Here is a 16,684-nt window from a genome sequence, read left to right on the forward strand (position 1 = left end):
GCTCTCCGGTGCCTTCTTCTTCAGCGCTGGCTGCCTGCTATGTTTGTGTGTTAGCTCGATTTCAAACAGGCAGCCGGCGCGGTCTTCTGTGACGTCATCTTCTCTTCTGGTCTTCTGTTCTTCCGATGTTGCCTCGTCGCCTGTTGTCGCTGTAATGATGGAAGCGCGCCTTGCATCACATTTATATAGGCATCACCGTCCCATCATGCTCCGGTAGGTACCCACGTGGGGGGGAACCCATGCCGGTTTTGTTGTTTACAAATTGACGTGGAGTTCTCCCTCGGGAAAGCATACCAAATGCCGTCGCTGGAATGGGCCTTTACAAGGTGTTACTAACTTTACACTTTGTAAAACGAGCCCTAATTTTACACTTGCAAAATAACACTTACGGCGCAAAAAGGAAGCTAGAAAGCTTTGTGGATCGCCTTAAGTGCTAATTTGCATACTAGCAACGGCATTTCGACTCGAAATGCCCCCAGCGGCGGATGCGGTACTGCATCCTAAAATTAGGCAGTGTAATTCAATTACACATGCCGGATCTTCTGTGTAACTTTGGAAAAAGCCTTTTGAGGATCGTTTCCAAAGTTACACACAGACTGAACAGCAGTTAAGTCGGAGTATCTCTTTTGAGGATAACCCCCCATACTCATAATGGAAAACAACCACGTTCAAGTATGAGCAGCCAAGCTGGTGATGTTGGCATGGCTGGGATCCAAGAGGTAAGAGACAGCATAGGGACAAACGGTGGTGGTTCCCTAAAAGGTTATAATGCATATTCTGGTTTGGGGACCCAAGTTATTGAAGTCAGTGGATCCGTCTGACAGTCAGGCAACGAGCATTTCCAAGAGAAGAGGTCAGTAACGGTAGCCAGATTACCTTTGAACCAGTCATAGCTTGCTGCTTTTATGTCTGCCGTAGCCATTAAAGGTTGGTTGGACATGTTGGCGCAATCTAACTATCTTTAGGCATCTGCAGGCCATTAATTGAGTGATAGGGGGCGCTGTGAAAGGTATAGGTCACTGAAAGTCACTCGTGACTAAAAAGTGATGGGTATAACATATGTTTGCTGGTTGATCATTTTCTATGGTGAAGGAGCACTCAGAGGCACATACTGAATGAGAAGATTTTTTCTACATTACCTTGGAACATTCACAGTGGCACTCTGTATTAGAAGTAAAGTATTATGCTGCGTACAGACGGTCGTTTTTTGTGATGAAAAAAAACGATGTTTTAAAAAACGTCATTTAAAATGATCGTGTGTGGGCAAAACGTTGTTTTATGTCTTCAAAAAAACGACCAAAAAAAAATTCGAACATGCTCAAATTTTTTGTGTCGTTTTTCAAAACGTCGTTTTTTTTTTCACAGAAATTGACCGTGTGTACCAAAAAACGACGTTTCAAACGACGTTTTTAAACCCGCGCATGCCCAGAAGCTAGTTATGAAGCGAGCTTCAATGGAAAAAAGTGGTGAAACGTAACCTCGCTTTGCTAGAGCATTGTGAAAAAACGATGGTGTGTAGGCAACATCGTTTTTGAAAATGATGTTTCAAAAACGTCATTTTATTTCATGATTTAAAACGTCGTTTTGTTTCATCACAAAAAACGACCGTCTGTACGCGGCATTAGAACTGTGACATTATATCTACTACTTCTTTAAGTTGTTTAATCACGGCTAAAGTTATCACTTTTCTTTTGAAGACATAGGCCCAAATTCACGTACAGCGGCGTATCTTTGTGCGGGCGTAGCACATCTCATATGCGCTACGCCGACGTAACATAGAGAGGCAAGGCCAGTATTCACAAAGCACTTGCTCCCTAAGTTACGGCAGCGTATCGTAAATGGGCCGGCGTAAGCCCGCCTAATTCAAAGTAGGCTGGTATTGGGCATGCTGTATTAAAATGAAGCGTGACCCCATGTAAATGAAGGGCCGAACGAACGGCGCATGCGCGCGCATGCTCAGAATCACGTCGCATATACTCCCTAAGATACGACGGCTCAATGCCTACGACGTGAACGTAACCTACGCCCAGCCCCATTCACGTACGACTTGTGTAAACGATGTAAAATACGGCGGCTGTTCCGTCGTCCATACCCTAACATGACTTACCCCCTGCTTTATGTGGAATAACTTTACGCCGGACGTACACGCCTTACGTAAACGGCATAGCTTACTGCGACGGGCGCAAGTACGTTCGTGAATCGGCGTATCTAGGTCATTTACATATTCGACGCGTAAATCAATGGAAGCGCCCCTAGCGGCCAGCGTAAAATTTGCGCCCAAGATACGATGGCGTAGGAGACTTACGTCGGTCGTATTAAGCCAAAATTCAGGCGTATCTTGTTTGCTGAATAAGGCGCATAGATACGATGGCGCATCCGTGGACTTATGCGGCGTAACAATAGATACGTCGGCGTAAGTTGTTTCTGAATCCGGGCCATAGTTTTTGTTTGCATAGTGATTGTGCACCTGTCAACTATGTACTTTATTAATAGTATCTATTTTCACCAAATTTGTATTATTTTTATTGAATTCACTTATTGTTTTTGCCTTATATCTGTTTGGGAACCAGCAAACATATGTTCTACCCACCACTTTTTAGTCACGAGTTACTTTCAGTGACCTATACCTTTCACAGCGCCCCCTATCACTCAATTATTCACTAAATAGGAGGTATACACTCCATTTTCCAGGGGAGCAGCTTAAAAAGTAAATACACTTAGTTTAGTTAGTTTTTTCACACCACAAATCAACTCAAGAATTAACCTTTGGCGCGAAAATTCCTTTTTTACCAGTATCTGCAGGCCATTAACCATGGGTCAGGACATGCTACAGACACCTCCAGTAAATGTATATCTAGCACAGTGTTTCTCAACCTTTTTTCAGTCGAGGCTCCCTTTAAAATGATGGAAAAGCTCAAGGCACCCTTTAAAATGATGGAAAATCTCAAGGCACCCTTTAACTTCTTCAGACCCGCACTATAGCCGAATGACGGCTACAGCGCGGACCTGAAAATCCAACTGGACGTCAATTGACGTCCGCCCCTTTAGGGCGTTCTCCGCGCGCGCTCCAGAGCGCGCAGCGGGGAAACTCTGTGTTGGCCGTGTCCCTTGGACACAGCCAATTACAGTTCGCCACGAACGGCCAATCAGAGTGGTCGTTTGCGATGCAATCTGTGCGGCCAATGAGAGATGATCTCATATGTAAACATAAGAGATCATCTCTCATTGCCGTTTTACACAGAGACAGCGTCCTGTCTCTGGAGAGGAGACCGATCTGTGTCCCTTGTCACCTCCCGGTCACCTCCCCCAGTCACCCCCCCTCCACCTACAGTTAGAACACAAAGCAGGGAATACATTTAACCCCTTCCTCACCCCCTAGTGTTAACCCCTTCAATGCCATTCACATTTATACTGTAATTAGTGCATATTTATAGCACTGATCGCAGTATAAATGTGAATGGCACCAAAAATGTGTCAAAAGTGTCCGATGTGTCCTCCATAACGTTGCAGTCCCAATAAAAATCGCAGATCGCCGCCATTTCTAGTAAAAAAAAAAAAAAAATAATAATAATTCTGTCCCCTATTTTGTAGGCGCTATAACTTTTGTGCAAACCAGTCGCTTATTGCGATTTTTTTTTTTTACCAAAAATATGTAGAAGAATACGTATCGGCCTAAACTGAGAAAAAAAAAATGTGTGTTTTTTTTTTTTTTTCAATTGGGATATTTATTATAGCAACAAGTAAAAAATATTGTATTTTTTTCAAAATTGTCGCTCTTTTTTGTTTATAGCGCAAAAAATAAAAACCGCACAGGCGATCAAATGCCACCAAAAGAAAGCTCTACTTGTGGGGAAAAAAAGGACGTCAATTTGGTTTGGGAGCCACGTCGCACGACCGCGCAATTGTTAGTTAAAGCGACGCAGTGCCGAAAGCTGAAATTTCACCTGGGCAGGAGGGGGGTATATGTGCCCAGTAAGCAAGTGGTTAAAATGATGGAAAATCTCAAGGCACCCTTTAAAAATTTGGAAAATCTCAAGGCACCCTTTAAAATGATAGACCATCCCAAGGCACCCTATAAAATTATGGGAAGTCTCGAGGAACCCATTCTAAAATGTACAAATCTATTTTAATAGTTTGTTACAACATCCACATGTAGGACACCCAACAATAGAGGCGATTTATTCTTCCAAAGCAAATACATTTTGCACACCGGTACTGACTAGTATTCCTATGTTTCTCTTCTCCCTCAATTTCTCTCCATCAGTCAGCTGAAGTCAGTGCTGAGGGAGAGAGGCACAGGAGGACACAATGATTCTGTGGAGGCAACAGACATCCTCCTTATTAACTGATAATATCATTGGTTGTTAGAATGCCAGTGGGCCATATTCTGAGAGAAGTTACGATGGAGTATCTCTCTTTTTTTGGCCCGTGTATCTATGCGACTGATTCTTAGAATCATTTTCGCATAGATACACTTAAGATCCGCCATGTGTAAGTCACTTACACTGTCGGATCTTAAATGTAATTACGCCGCCCACCGCTAGATGGCATTTACGTGAAGGTCTCATTTGTTTATGCAAATGAGCCTGCCAAGCCGATTCCTGAACGATTTTGCGTCGCGTACCCGTCGCTAACGTCGTTTGCGTAAGCGGAAACTTACTCCTGCTATATGAGGAGTAAGTTTCCGCATGTCCCACGTAGGCCATGTTACGGATAGCGTCGGGTCCGCGTCGTGTTTTTCCGTCGGCTACGTCGTTTCCCTAAGTCGTTCTTGAATACGACTTTACGTCAATGACGCACACGTCGGCGTCATTGACGTTTTCCGCCGAGAACTGGAGCATGCGCACTGGGCTTTTTTAAGCCCGGCGCATGCGCAGTTACTTAGAATCGGGGGCGCGCTTAATTTGAATAGAAGCCGCCCCCTTGAAGATACGCGTGGCCCATTTACACTCCGCCGCCCCAAACTACGGAGCAAGTGTTTGGGGAATACAGCACTTGCTCCTGTAGTTTGGGGCGGCGGAGTGTAAATGCCTTACGCTCCGCCCGCGGACATTTACAGAGAATATGGGCCAGTGTCTAGAAAGTTATAATGGTGCACAATGATTTTCTGTTCCTCCATCAAGCCTTGGCCGAAGGTGTGCTGGTGCCCCATAGACAATAGAAAGTGGATCATCTCCTCCCTGGTCAGATCAAGGAGTCTATCATCCAAGGTCTATGGGCACCTTTTGTGGCCTATGTTTATGTAGCCAGCCTTGTTCTGGGGATCGGTGACAAATCTCACACCACGAGGAGGAAGGAAGATGCATGCTGGCTGTGCAGATGACGTTTCCATTTGTGCTTAGCAATGTTTGTGTTCATTATGTTTTCCCACTAGGAATTTGAGTTCCAATCACTTGAAGGAGTCTACAATAGTCGGTCTTGTTTTAAACCACAATTAATTATTTGCATTTGTGTTGGTTGAGAAAAAAGAGAACAATCAAGAAACTGGCAATTAACAAGAGCAACCTTTCCTGTATGCAAATAACAACAAGCTGTTCTATTGTCTGTTTTCCATCAGCACACTAGAAGGGCTGGGAGATCTGTAGTGGGTGCTTTTCAGTTTATTCTAATGGCAGGTGAAAATCGGGACTTGTAATCTACACCTTCCCTGTAGGATCAATGGGGTCCCCTGGATAGAAGTGTAGACCTGTCTCCGGGAAATGATTGCAATCCATCACATTTCACTTATTTCTATGGAGCTGTATATATCTGAGTGGCACAGGAAAGAGTAAGACAAAATAATGCTGATCTTTGCTGCAAGACTGTAGGTTTGTGGAAATGATTTATGAATAAGATTAGGGTCTCTTTTTTTTTTATACATTTTGCCAATCTGCACATAATTTATTTACCTCATATATTTGCTTAACCAGTGGTTTGAACAAAAGAAAATGACTTTATTCAGTATAGATGGGGGGGGGGGGGATCGCTCCCTCTGCGCTATTGTACTCTGACAGTGGGGAGACCTCCTTCCCCTTCAGAATACACTGACCAGCATCAGCGGCTATAGCCAGCGGCGCTGATCGAGAAAACATTTTCCTGCCCATACATATATCAAAATTCATCCAGCCCCTGCTGAATCAGACACATTTTTATCCTTGTATGACAGATGTTCTGTCAAAGTGCCCCCCCCCCATCGAATAGTGTCCGCGCATGCACAGGACGGACCCGCAGTCCAGATGAGTTGCTGCTCAGCTGGAGTGACGTGACCAGGGTGCAAACGCACATTGTAGGGGGTATCTCTCGATGGGAGATACCATTTCACAAGCACAATTAATACTTATACAAACAGCGGGGGGAGACTGTATCGCTCACCTTGTGCCTTGCCACTAGCCGCCTTTCAGCAGCAGTGATGCACAATCTGAGAACTACGGTTTCCCCCTGCTGTTTTTATAGGTTTAAATTGTGCCTTTGAAATGGTATCTCCCATCAAGAGATACCTCCTGCAATGTGCGCATGCGTCTTGTTTATGTCAGCCCAGCTGAATGGCAAATCAGCCGTTGTGCTATGACGTACGGCACATGCGCAGTTTGTCCGGGGCACTATTCGATGGGCGGGCACTTCTCGACAGAACACCCTCTTAAATTTGGCTATTCAGGGGCTGACCCAAGGGTCATATGTATAGTCCCAGTAGGACTGCTTAGATGTTTAGCACTTCTGGCTCTTGTAGAGAATAAATAAATAAAAAAAATACATACGGAGGAGGATGTCATAATATTGCAGTTGGATTTTCCATCCTGTTTGCTCAATGTATGATCAGATCAGAACAACAGTTGGTGGTGTAAGCAGTGAAGTGCAGATGAATTAACTTAGGCTGGCCATACATGGTTCCAATTGCCAATGTGTAGTCTGACTGTACTAAGTTCATCGATCGATCAACTTGGGTACAATCCGGCTGCCGGATGCTCTTGCGATTATTGGTAGCAGCTGCTAATGACTGGATTCTCCCGGTGGGGATGCAGGAAAAAAATTTGCACTGTGTATAGCAGAATTCCGAATTCTCGGACAGCGCTTGCATCTGATTGAATGCAGGGCACTATTCCTCCAATTTTCCATCCAGTTCTTTGCTTTTTCAATTGAAGAATGTTGGGAGAAGGGGTGACGGCAGGGCTATCTACTGATTGGGTTTTGTAAGGTTCATTAGGACTAGTCAACAATGGCTGATGCTGTAACTCCCCAAGAATAATAGAAGTGCTTGTTTAAACATGCACTGATTGAGTCTGTGTATGATTGTATCAACCATACAGGTCATTCGATACCTCAACAAATATATGTCAGGGGTGCAGGGCCATCAGGTGTAACCGAGGACAAGATGCAAAGTGCTTAAAGCAGAATTTTCTCCATAACAACTTGATAAAAATAATGTTCTTTAGCAAGGTACACACATTAATAGATATGCTACCAAAATCAGTGTGTGCTGTAAATTGCTTCCAGCATTGCTCCTGTCTGTTCTTGCTGGAAGCTGCCATGTTGCTAACGCTCAGAGCCCCTGAACAGTAGTAAATCTTTAGACTGGCAGCAGATCGGCCTAAAAATAGAGAGCAACTGAGCATGTGCAGAAAAGGTCGAGATGGTGTATTACTGGATTTTAGACCGTATAGGCACTTGTTTTTATGTTTTATATAGCTTTACCTGCAAAAGGGGCCAGCCTGAAGTGATCTAGCAAGACTTAATTTTCTGACTAATGTTCCACTTTAATGCACATTACATCTAGAACATTATATATTTTGTATGTTGTCCCGGAATGATCTTCTAAACCTGTAAATTTTGCATTTAGATCTGGCAGTGTGGAGGAAAGTTGTTATTCACACCTTGTTCACGTGTGGGGCACATTTATCGCTTACACGGGTGGCAAGGAAACCCTCCTCCTGTCTACGTGGGATCATCGCCAACACTGAAGGTTCGTTTTTTTTTTATCCTTATACAGCAAAAGTTTAAATTATATTAAAACACACATTTCTACTTTAAAGCTGACCTTCAGTAATTGTTTCAACTTTCCATCTATTAAATCTTCTGCCCTTGTTGTTTTAACTTTGGATAGTAAAAAAAAAAAAAAATCTGCCAGTAAATACCTTATACAGCCCACTTCCTGTTTCTTGTCTGGTCATTAGCCTAGGCTTATGACATCATGTACAGCACTCTCTCTCACTCTCATGAGAGTTTGCCAGGAAATCAGGGGAGATGAGTCATAAGATGGCCAAAAAAAGCTGCAGAGCTGGAGGTGTGCCTCTGTGTGTGTGTCAATCCAGGAAGTGAACAGGCAGCAGCTTCAGCTGCCCACAGTTAAAATGGTTGCAGCCAGACTCAGTGGAGGGAAATTTCTGCAGCATATTTGGCAAATACAGAATCACAGTATATATAAAATAATATGCAAATTGGTTGGAGGGAAGCTTCAGAATGGCAAAGATCTTTTTATTACAAATTATGTGAGCAGACTGCAGTTCCTCTTTAAATCGCAGGATATTTTTTTTGAATGAAATCATTACATACAACCAGTTATTAGCATGTGTCTGTGGGCACTCCTTCTGTTATATTATGCCTACAAATGGCACATCTTACACAGCACCCGCATTGCTTCATGGTGGCTGGGCTTTCGTTTAACCAATTAAAGTCACTGCAGATAGGGAGTGATCACGGGAACAAGAAATCACATCTTTCCTTATGTTTTCTGATAGATATATGGGGACACCATAAAGGTAGTTCTGTTCTACAGGAAGGTGGTAATAATATTGATACCTATTCTGTCTATTTTTTTTTTTTTTTTTTTTTAAGTTTGTTTTTAACCACCTTGTTAAAATGTCACCCAAAAAGCCCTTTTATGAGGCCAGTACTGGGGTAAAGTAGAGCACATGGGGCTAGAGTTAGTTTTTGGTCTGGCTTACCAGATAAATACCTGGTGGTAGGGTTGGGGATGCTCACCTTAAGGGGGGTGTAAAAAAATTGGTATTGTATTTTGCTCAGTTTTCTTTATAAAATTAAAAAGGCATACAAATCTAATGTCACAAAAGAAGGTCTGGACTAAAAAAAAAAAAAAGTTTAATATTAACATGCATGTATTGAATAATATAAGCATGCCTGCTGCAGTCAAGAAATGCCAAATTAAAGACGTATAACATTAAAAGAAAAAAGTTACTCCTGTTACACCCCAGCTGCATTCCTCCTCCTGTAGGCACCAATGATGTGAATGGGCCTTCTCCCAAGTCCTGGGAACACCAAGGAGTCTAAATCCCATGAGAAGTCGCATCAATACACTATGCAGGAGTAACTTCGGCCTCTTTCACACAGCTTCAGCTTGTATATGAGCAGTGTGAACAGCAAGCTTTGAAAAAGAATTTGCAGAGCTTTTCAGCAAGCTTTGTTAAAGCTTTTAAAGTACCATTGGGCTCCAGTTGGTAAATGTTGAACACAGATTCTAATTGGAGTGCGGATTGCCACTTTAAACAAAGTGGCAGAACTTCTTGAAGCCTGCTAGCAGCTTGCTTAAAGTGGCAATCAGCACAGGATCTGTGTTTAATCACTTAACTACATGCCGACCAGGTCGGCTCTCCTGCGCGAGAGCCTGTAACTCTACGTCGCTCCTGACTTCCGCGCGTGTGCCCGGCAGTCGCTCGTTACAGAGCGAGAACCGGGAGCTGTGTGTGTAAGCACACAGCTCCCGGTCCTGTCAGGGGAGAAATGCCTGACCGTCTGTTCATACAATGTATGAACAGCGATCAGTCATTTCCCCTAGTGATCAATATGTAAGAAAAAAATATTGCGCTTGTTACAGTGAAAAAAAGTAAAGCTGCGATCAAAAAGTGTTATACCACACTATCATATATGCAAAAAAGGAAGAGATCGCGCTAAATATGTGATATGTGAACATAAAGTGACATAAAGTTCAATGAATAATAAGTCCCGCCACAAAGGCAAATAAATAAATTCTCCCAGGTGATAAACTCAATCCACTAGGAAAAGTGCTGGACAGAAAGATCCTCCACCAACGATATAAAAGCCTCTTACCAAATAAAATTGATCTCCGGTTTAAGAGAGATCAAACAGCGCATAAGAGGCATGAATGGATATCCCATAGATAGGTTGCTGTCCATTGCTGTCTATGGGATATCCATTCATGCCTCTTATGCGCTGTTTGATCTCTCTTAAACCGGAGATCAATTTTATTTGGTAAGAGGCTTTTATATCGTTGGTGGAGGATCTTTCTGTCCAGCACTTTTCCTAGTGGATTGAGTTTATCACCTGGGAGAATTTATTTATTTGCCTTTGTGGCGGGACTTATTATTCATTGAACTTTATGTCACTTTATGTTCACATATCACATATTTAGCGCGATCTCTTCCTTTTTTGCATTTCCCCTAGTGAGTCCACCCCCCCCTTCAGTTAGAACACACCCAGGGAACATACTTAACCCCTTCCTCGCCCCCTAGTGTTAACCCCTTCCCTGCCAGTGGCATTTTTATAGTAATCAATGCATTTTTATAGCACTGATCTCTATAAAAATGCCAATGGTCCCAAAAATGTGTCCGAAGTGTCCGCCATAATGTCGCAGTACCAAAAAAAAAACGCTGATCGCCGCCATTACTAGTAAAAAAAACAACATATTAATAAAAATGCCATAAAACTACCCCCTATTTTGTAAACGCTATAACTTTTGCGCAAACCAATCAATAACCGCTTATTGCGATATTTTTTTTACAAAATAAAAATATCGGCCTAAACTGAGGAAAAAAATAGTTTTTATATATTTTTGGGGGATATTTATTATGGTAAAAAGTAAAAAATATAATTTTTTTTCAAAATTGTCGCTCTATTTTTGTTTATAGCGCAAAAACTAAAAACCGCAGAGGTGATCAAATACCACCAAAAGAAAGCTCTATTTGTGGGGGAAAAAAGGACATCAATTTTGTTTGGGAGCCACGACCGCGCAATTGGCAGTTAAAGCGACGCAGTGCCGACTCGCAAAAAGTGCTCTGGTCTTTGACCAGCAATATGGTCCGGGGCTTAAGTGGTTAAGGACCGCCTAACGCCGATATACGTCGGCAGAATGGCACGGCTGGGCACAATCACGTACCTGTACGTGATTGTTAAATGCCCAGCCGTGGGTCGCGGGCACGCGCAGGACCCGCGGACCCGATCCCGCCGGAGTCCCGCGATCGGTCCCTGGAGCTGAAGAACAGGGAGAGCTGTGTGTAAACACACCTACCCCGTTCTTCACTGTGGCGCTGTCATTGATTGTCTGTTCCCTGATATAGGGAAAGGCGATCAATGACGTCACACGTCAAGCCCCGCCCCCTACAGTTAGAAACACATATGAGGTCACACTTAACCCATTCAGCGCCCCCTAGTGGTTAACTCTAAAACTGCAATTGTCATTTTCACAGTAAGCAATGCATTTTTATAGCATTTTTTGCTGTGAAAAAGACAATGGTCCCAAAAATGTGTCAAAATTGTTCGATGTGTCCGCCATAATGTCGCAGTCAAGAAAAAAATCGCTGATCGCCGCCATTAGTAGTAAAAAAAAAAAAATTATAAAAATGCAATAAAACTATCCCCTATTTTGTAAACGCTATAAATTTAGCGCAATCCAATCGATAAACGCTTATTGCGATTTTTTTTATTTTATTTTTTAACAAAAATATGTAGAAGAATACGTATCAGCCTAAACTGAGGGAAAAAAAAGTTTTTTATATATTTTTGGGGGATATTCATTATAGAAAAAAGTAAAAAATATTGCATTTTTTGCTCTCTATTTTTGATTATAGCGCAAAAAATAAAAACCGCGGAGGTAATCAAATAACACCAAAAGAAAGCTCTATTTGTGGGGAAAAAAGGACGCCAATTTTGTTTGGGAGCCATTTCGCACGACCGCGCAATTGTCCGTTAAAGCGACGCAGTGCCGAATCGCAAAAAGGGGCCTGGTCCTTTACCTGCGGGGGGGCTGTGTAATATGCAGGGGGGTTCTGTGATGTGTGGGGGGGGCCGTGTGATGTGCAGGGGTGTTCTGTGGTGTGCAGGAGGGGCTGTGTGATGTGCGTGGGGCTGTGTAATATGCGGGGGGGCTTGTGATGTGCGGGGGGGGGTGTGTGATGTGCAGGGGGGGTTCTGTGGTGTGCAGGAGGGGCTGTGTGATGTGCGGGGGGAGGCCGTGTGATGTGCGGGGGGGTGTGATGTGCAGGGGGGTTCTGAGGTGTGCAGGATGGGCTGTGTGATGTGCAGGGGGGGCGTGTGATGTGCGGGGGGAGGCCGTGTGATGTGCAGGCTGGGGGCTGTGTAATATGCGGGGGGAGGCCATGTGATGTGCGGGGGGGTGATGTGCAGGGGGGTTCTGTGGTGTGCAGGAGGGGCTGTGTGGTGTGCAGGCGGGGCTGTGTAATATGCGGGGGGGCATGTGATGTGCGGGGGGAGGCCGTGTGATGTGCGGGGGGGGTGTGATGTGCAGGGGGGTTCTGTGGTGTGCAGGAGGGGCCGCGTGATGTGCGGGGGGAGGCCGTGTGATGTGCGGGGGGAGGCCGTGTGATGTGCGGGGGGAGGCCGTGTGATGTGCGGGGGGGGGGTGTGTGATGTGCAGGAGGGGCTGTGTGATGTGCGGGGGGAGGCCGTGTGACGTGCAGGGGGAGGCCGTGTGATGTGCGGGGGGGGTGTGATGTGCAGGGGGGTTCTGTGGTGTGCAGGAGGGGCCGCGTGATGTGCGGGGGGAGGCCGTGTGATGTGCGGGGGGAGGCCGTGTGATGTGCGGGGGGGGGGGTGTGTGATGTGCAGGAGGGGCTGTGTGATGTGCGGGGGGAGGCCGTGTGACGTGCAGGGGGAGGCCGTGTGATGCGCAGGAGGGGCGGTGTGATGTGCAGGAGGGGCCGTTTGATGTGCGGGGGGAGGCCGTGTGATGTGCGGGGGGGGAGGCCGCGTGATGTGCGGGGGGGTGTGATGTGCGGGGGGAGGCCGTGTGATGTGCGGGGGGAGGCCGTGTGATGTGCGGGGGGAGGCCGTGTGATGTGAGGGGGGGTGTGTGATGTGCAGGGGGGTTCTGTGGTGTGCAGGAGGGGCTATGTGATGTGCGGGGGGGGCGTGTGATGTGCGGGGGGGTGTGATGTGTAGGGTGGGGGCTGTGTGGTGTGCAGGGGGGGCTGTGTGATGTGCAGGAGAGGCCGTGTGATGTGCAGGGGACTGTGTAATATGCAGGGGGGTCCTGTGATGTGCGGGGGGGCGTGTGATGTGCGGGGTGGGGGCTGTGTGGTGTGCAGGGGGACTGTGTAATATGCAGGGGGGGTTCTGTGATGTGCAGGGGGGCTGTGTGATGTGCGGGGGACTGTGTAATATGCAGGGGGGTTCTGTGATGTGCAGGGGGGGGCGTGTGATGTGCAGGGGGCTGTGTGATGTGCGGGGGACTGTGTAATATGCAGGGGGGGGGCTGTGATGTGCAGGGGGGGCTGTGTAATGTAAAGGGGTCCAGATTATTATATTCATTTATTAGCATGTGAATGCGGCCCTCCTTGCACTCACATACATTGAATCTGGAAAAAGGTTGCTGACCCCTGGAGTCCATAGTCGGTGTTTTATTCTAAAGTGAACAGAATTGGCAATAGTCATACCACTTGATACCATTCTGTGAGGTTTGGTATGTGATAAAGAAACGTATCAATACGAATACATGAAAGATCTGTGCCTGTTCTGCTCTCTTCCTCAGCCCCTGGTTGGATTTGTGTCCTTGTGTTTACTGGATTGTGCAGCTTCTACTTTGTGTTTGTTTAGCAAAGTTTAAATGGTTTTCAGAGGCATGACAGGTTGTGGCAGGATAATTGAGCATCTCTTTTAATCCACATGTATTTCCTATAAAAGCCTGAGCCAGAGACGGTTCTCCTGCCATAACTTGTCGTTCCAGTGAGAATAGAACACAGGTAATTGTGCTTGATGCTTGCTTATACTGCTTCAAATATTCAAAGAAACTTCAAACCTCTTACATTCTATCCAAAATGTCCAATTTATGTCACATGTCTTCCCTTCATTTATGAGCTCAGTGTGACTTCTCTTAACAAGCTTTGTACATGTTATTTAAACAAAACAGTTTTACTGTTTGAGAACATCCATTTTGTGGGCTGGCCCAGAAACCAGCCTATCATGTTTATTGAGTAATTTGGAATTAAAGTGATGCTAAACACACACTGTATAATTTACATTGTCCCTTCCTTCTATTTCTGTATATGAATACGGACGCTGGAATTATTTTAATAAACAAGTACCTTTTTCCTAATCGATATACAGCTGTCGCATGACCCAGCTATTTCCCACCCTGTCTGCAGGGAAACATACGCAGGAGGGGCTTTGAGTCCTCTGCTGCTGGTCACATGTTCAAAAAAAAACTGCCTTAAGAATTCAGAGTAAAAATAAATGATATCAATGAACTGTTTTAAATTGTCATACAAATATATATTTTAAATCCAATCTTTCTTTTTTTGTGGCAATAACAGTTTTGGGTGGATATCTCCCAGTCATAGGCTGTGTTACTCCCCTCCAGCCTGTGTCTTAGGCCCCGTACACACGACCGAGTTTCTCGGCAGAATTCAGCCAGAAACTCGTTCGGAGCTGCCAAGGAAACCGGTCGTGTGTACACTTTTGGCCGAGGAAACCGACGAGGAACTTGTCGAGCCAAATGGAGAACATGTTCTCTATTTCCTCGTTAGTCAATGGGGAAACTTGGCTCGCCGAGATCCTCGGTGGCTTCACAAGCAACTCGACGAGCAAAACGATGTGTTTTGCCCGTCGAGTTTCTCGGTCGTGTGTACGGCGCCTTAGAATAAGAGGGAGGTGAAGCCCCCCATTAATCTACATGTAATATCCCACCCCCGTTGTATTGAGCTGGTTAGTGGGCATGGAGATGGAGGGAGGGAGTGGGTTGTCATTTACCACTGTGCATGTGTGACTATAAGTCACATGGGCTGCTCAGATGTGATAGAGAGGAAATGCTCAGCATAGAAACTCATTGAAAACTGAGCATGTGCAGAGATGCCACCACAGCTGTAAAATCCCTGGCGACATGACCAGAAGGTGGCAATGATCAACCAGGTTTTTCGCAGAATACAGAAAACAAAGCTCATAGTGACGGAGTATAAACATATAATACATATAGCCCAAATGGTTTATTTTATGCTAAATAAAAGGTGTTATTACTTTTTATTGTCATCTGTGTCCCTAGTAAAGAGATTTCCCTTTACTTCCGGTCACAATAGCAATTGATAAGAGATCCCTTTCACACGGGGCAGATCAGTAATGATCCGCCTCCGTGTGTCCGTAAGCTCAGCGGGGATCGCTCCGTTGATCCCCGCTGAGCCGGCGGGTGACAGGGCGGGGCAGGGACCGCCCTGTCTTTTCTCCGCTCTCCCCTATGGGGGGATAGGATGAACACGGAACGTGTCCGTGTTCATCCTATCCGCAGACGGAAGAAAAAATAGGACATTCTTCCGTCTGCAAAATCGGATCTTTGTGGAGGCGGGTGATTACGGGTGTCAGCGGATGTTTATCCGCTGACACCCGCAATCACATAGGGACCAATGTATGTCCCTTTTTCATCCGCAAACGGATGGATGAAAAAGCGGACATGCGGTCCGCACGTCTGAAAGGGCCCTAACAGGGACACAGACATGAGCAAGAGAGAGGAAAGGTTAGGAATTCCGACCACACTCCTTTTGTATCATCCTGGAGTTTTATGACTCTACGGGGAGAATTCAATAAAGCTACTGCGCCACTTTTCTGGTGTTAATCCATCTGGTTGGTGTGTTACCCAAATTCATGAAGAATCTGTGGCTAGTGCGCTAAAATCAGGTAGTTCTTCCATGCAGCTGTGGTGTCCCAGTACAGGTATTTGCTGTAGGCCCTGTCAGATTGAGGCCCTCGGCTTGTGGGGTCTCCCCTGCAGGGACTCAGCTAGTTATGATGTGATTTATACTGTTATGGTTGATAATACGTTTATTAGGTGTGTGTATAGCTTTAAGGAGTGTATTACCATCTCATGTTCAGTCAGAGTGTATTAGAGTCGGGAGGACTAAATGCTAGACAAGACCTTATTGTGTTGTGTTATACCACAGGTCAGTCTCTATGATCCACAGCTCTCAACCAATAGGCTTTAGTCTCATCAGGCCCTTATAAGGGATTGTACTTCCTGTTTAAGCCAGTCTAGACTACACACAGTTCCTGGCAGAGCAGAGTACAACACAGTCAGAAGAGAAGCAGTGCAGGCCAGAAGTCTCCAGTTCAGGAGAAAATACAACAAAGAGTGGAGTATCCCTAAACATTACAGAACCAGTACTTCAGCTCATTTATCGGATCAATCCGTTATTCCGGCGAAAAGCCTCAAGTCTACAGACACTTCAGTAAGTGTATCTATTTTTCAGCCTAGTTAAGCATAGGCCCTGAATTACTAATCCGGCTTTTGCAGCCGAGTATATATATGATCAGCTAAGCTCAAGCATTATCAGCCGTGTGATCCAGAGACTGCCTGCAGAACATTTTGACACTCTGTTTAAACGCTGTGAAGATTTTGACACCTGCCTTCATGCCAGTAAAGCCTTCGTTGTCTTAACCCCTGTTGTGGACTGTGTTATTACCATCCTAACTAGCGGGGATACGGAGGCCCCCGGAGCTGTAGTTTCCCGGGGTATAC

The 16,684-nt window shown here is 45.3% G+C and overlaps 1 protein-coding gene across 2 annotated transcripts in view; it reads left to right on the forward strand.

Moving 5' to 3' along the window:
- GALNT7 (polypeptide N-acetylgalactosaminyltransferase 7) overlaps window positions 1-16,684 on the forward strand; it is a 270,914-nt gene that overhangs the window by 233,020 nt on the left and 21,210 nt on the right. For both annotated transcript variants that reach the window (XM_040333340.1, XM_040333330.1), the window contains exon 8: window positions 7,814-7,936. In XM_040333340.1, coding sequence (XP_040189274.1) covers window positions 7,814-7,936 — 123 coding nt within the window. The remainder of the gene's footprint in view (window positions 1-7,813; window positions 7,937-16,684) is intronic.

This window comes from Rana temporaria, chromosome 1, assembly GCF_905171775.1.
Source record: "Rana temporaria chromosome 1, aRanTem1.1, whole genome shotgun sequence".
In the NCBI taxonomy this organism is placed as follows: Eukaryota; Metazoa; Chordata; class Amphibia; order Anura; family Ranidae; genus Rana; species Rana temporaria.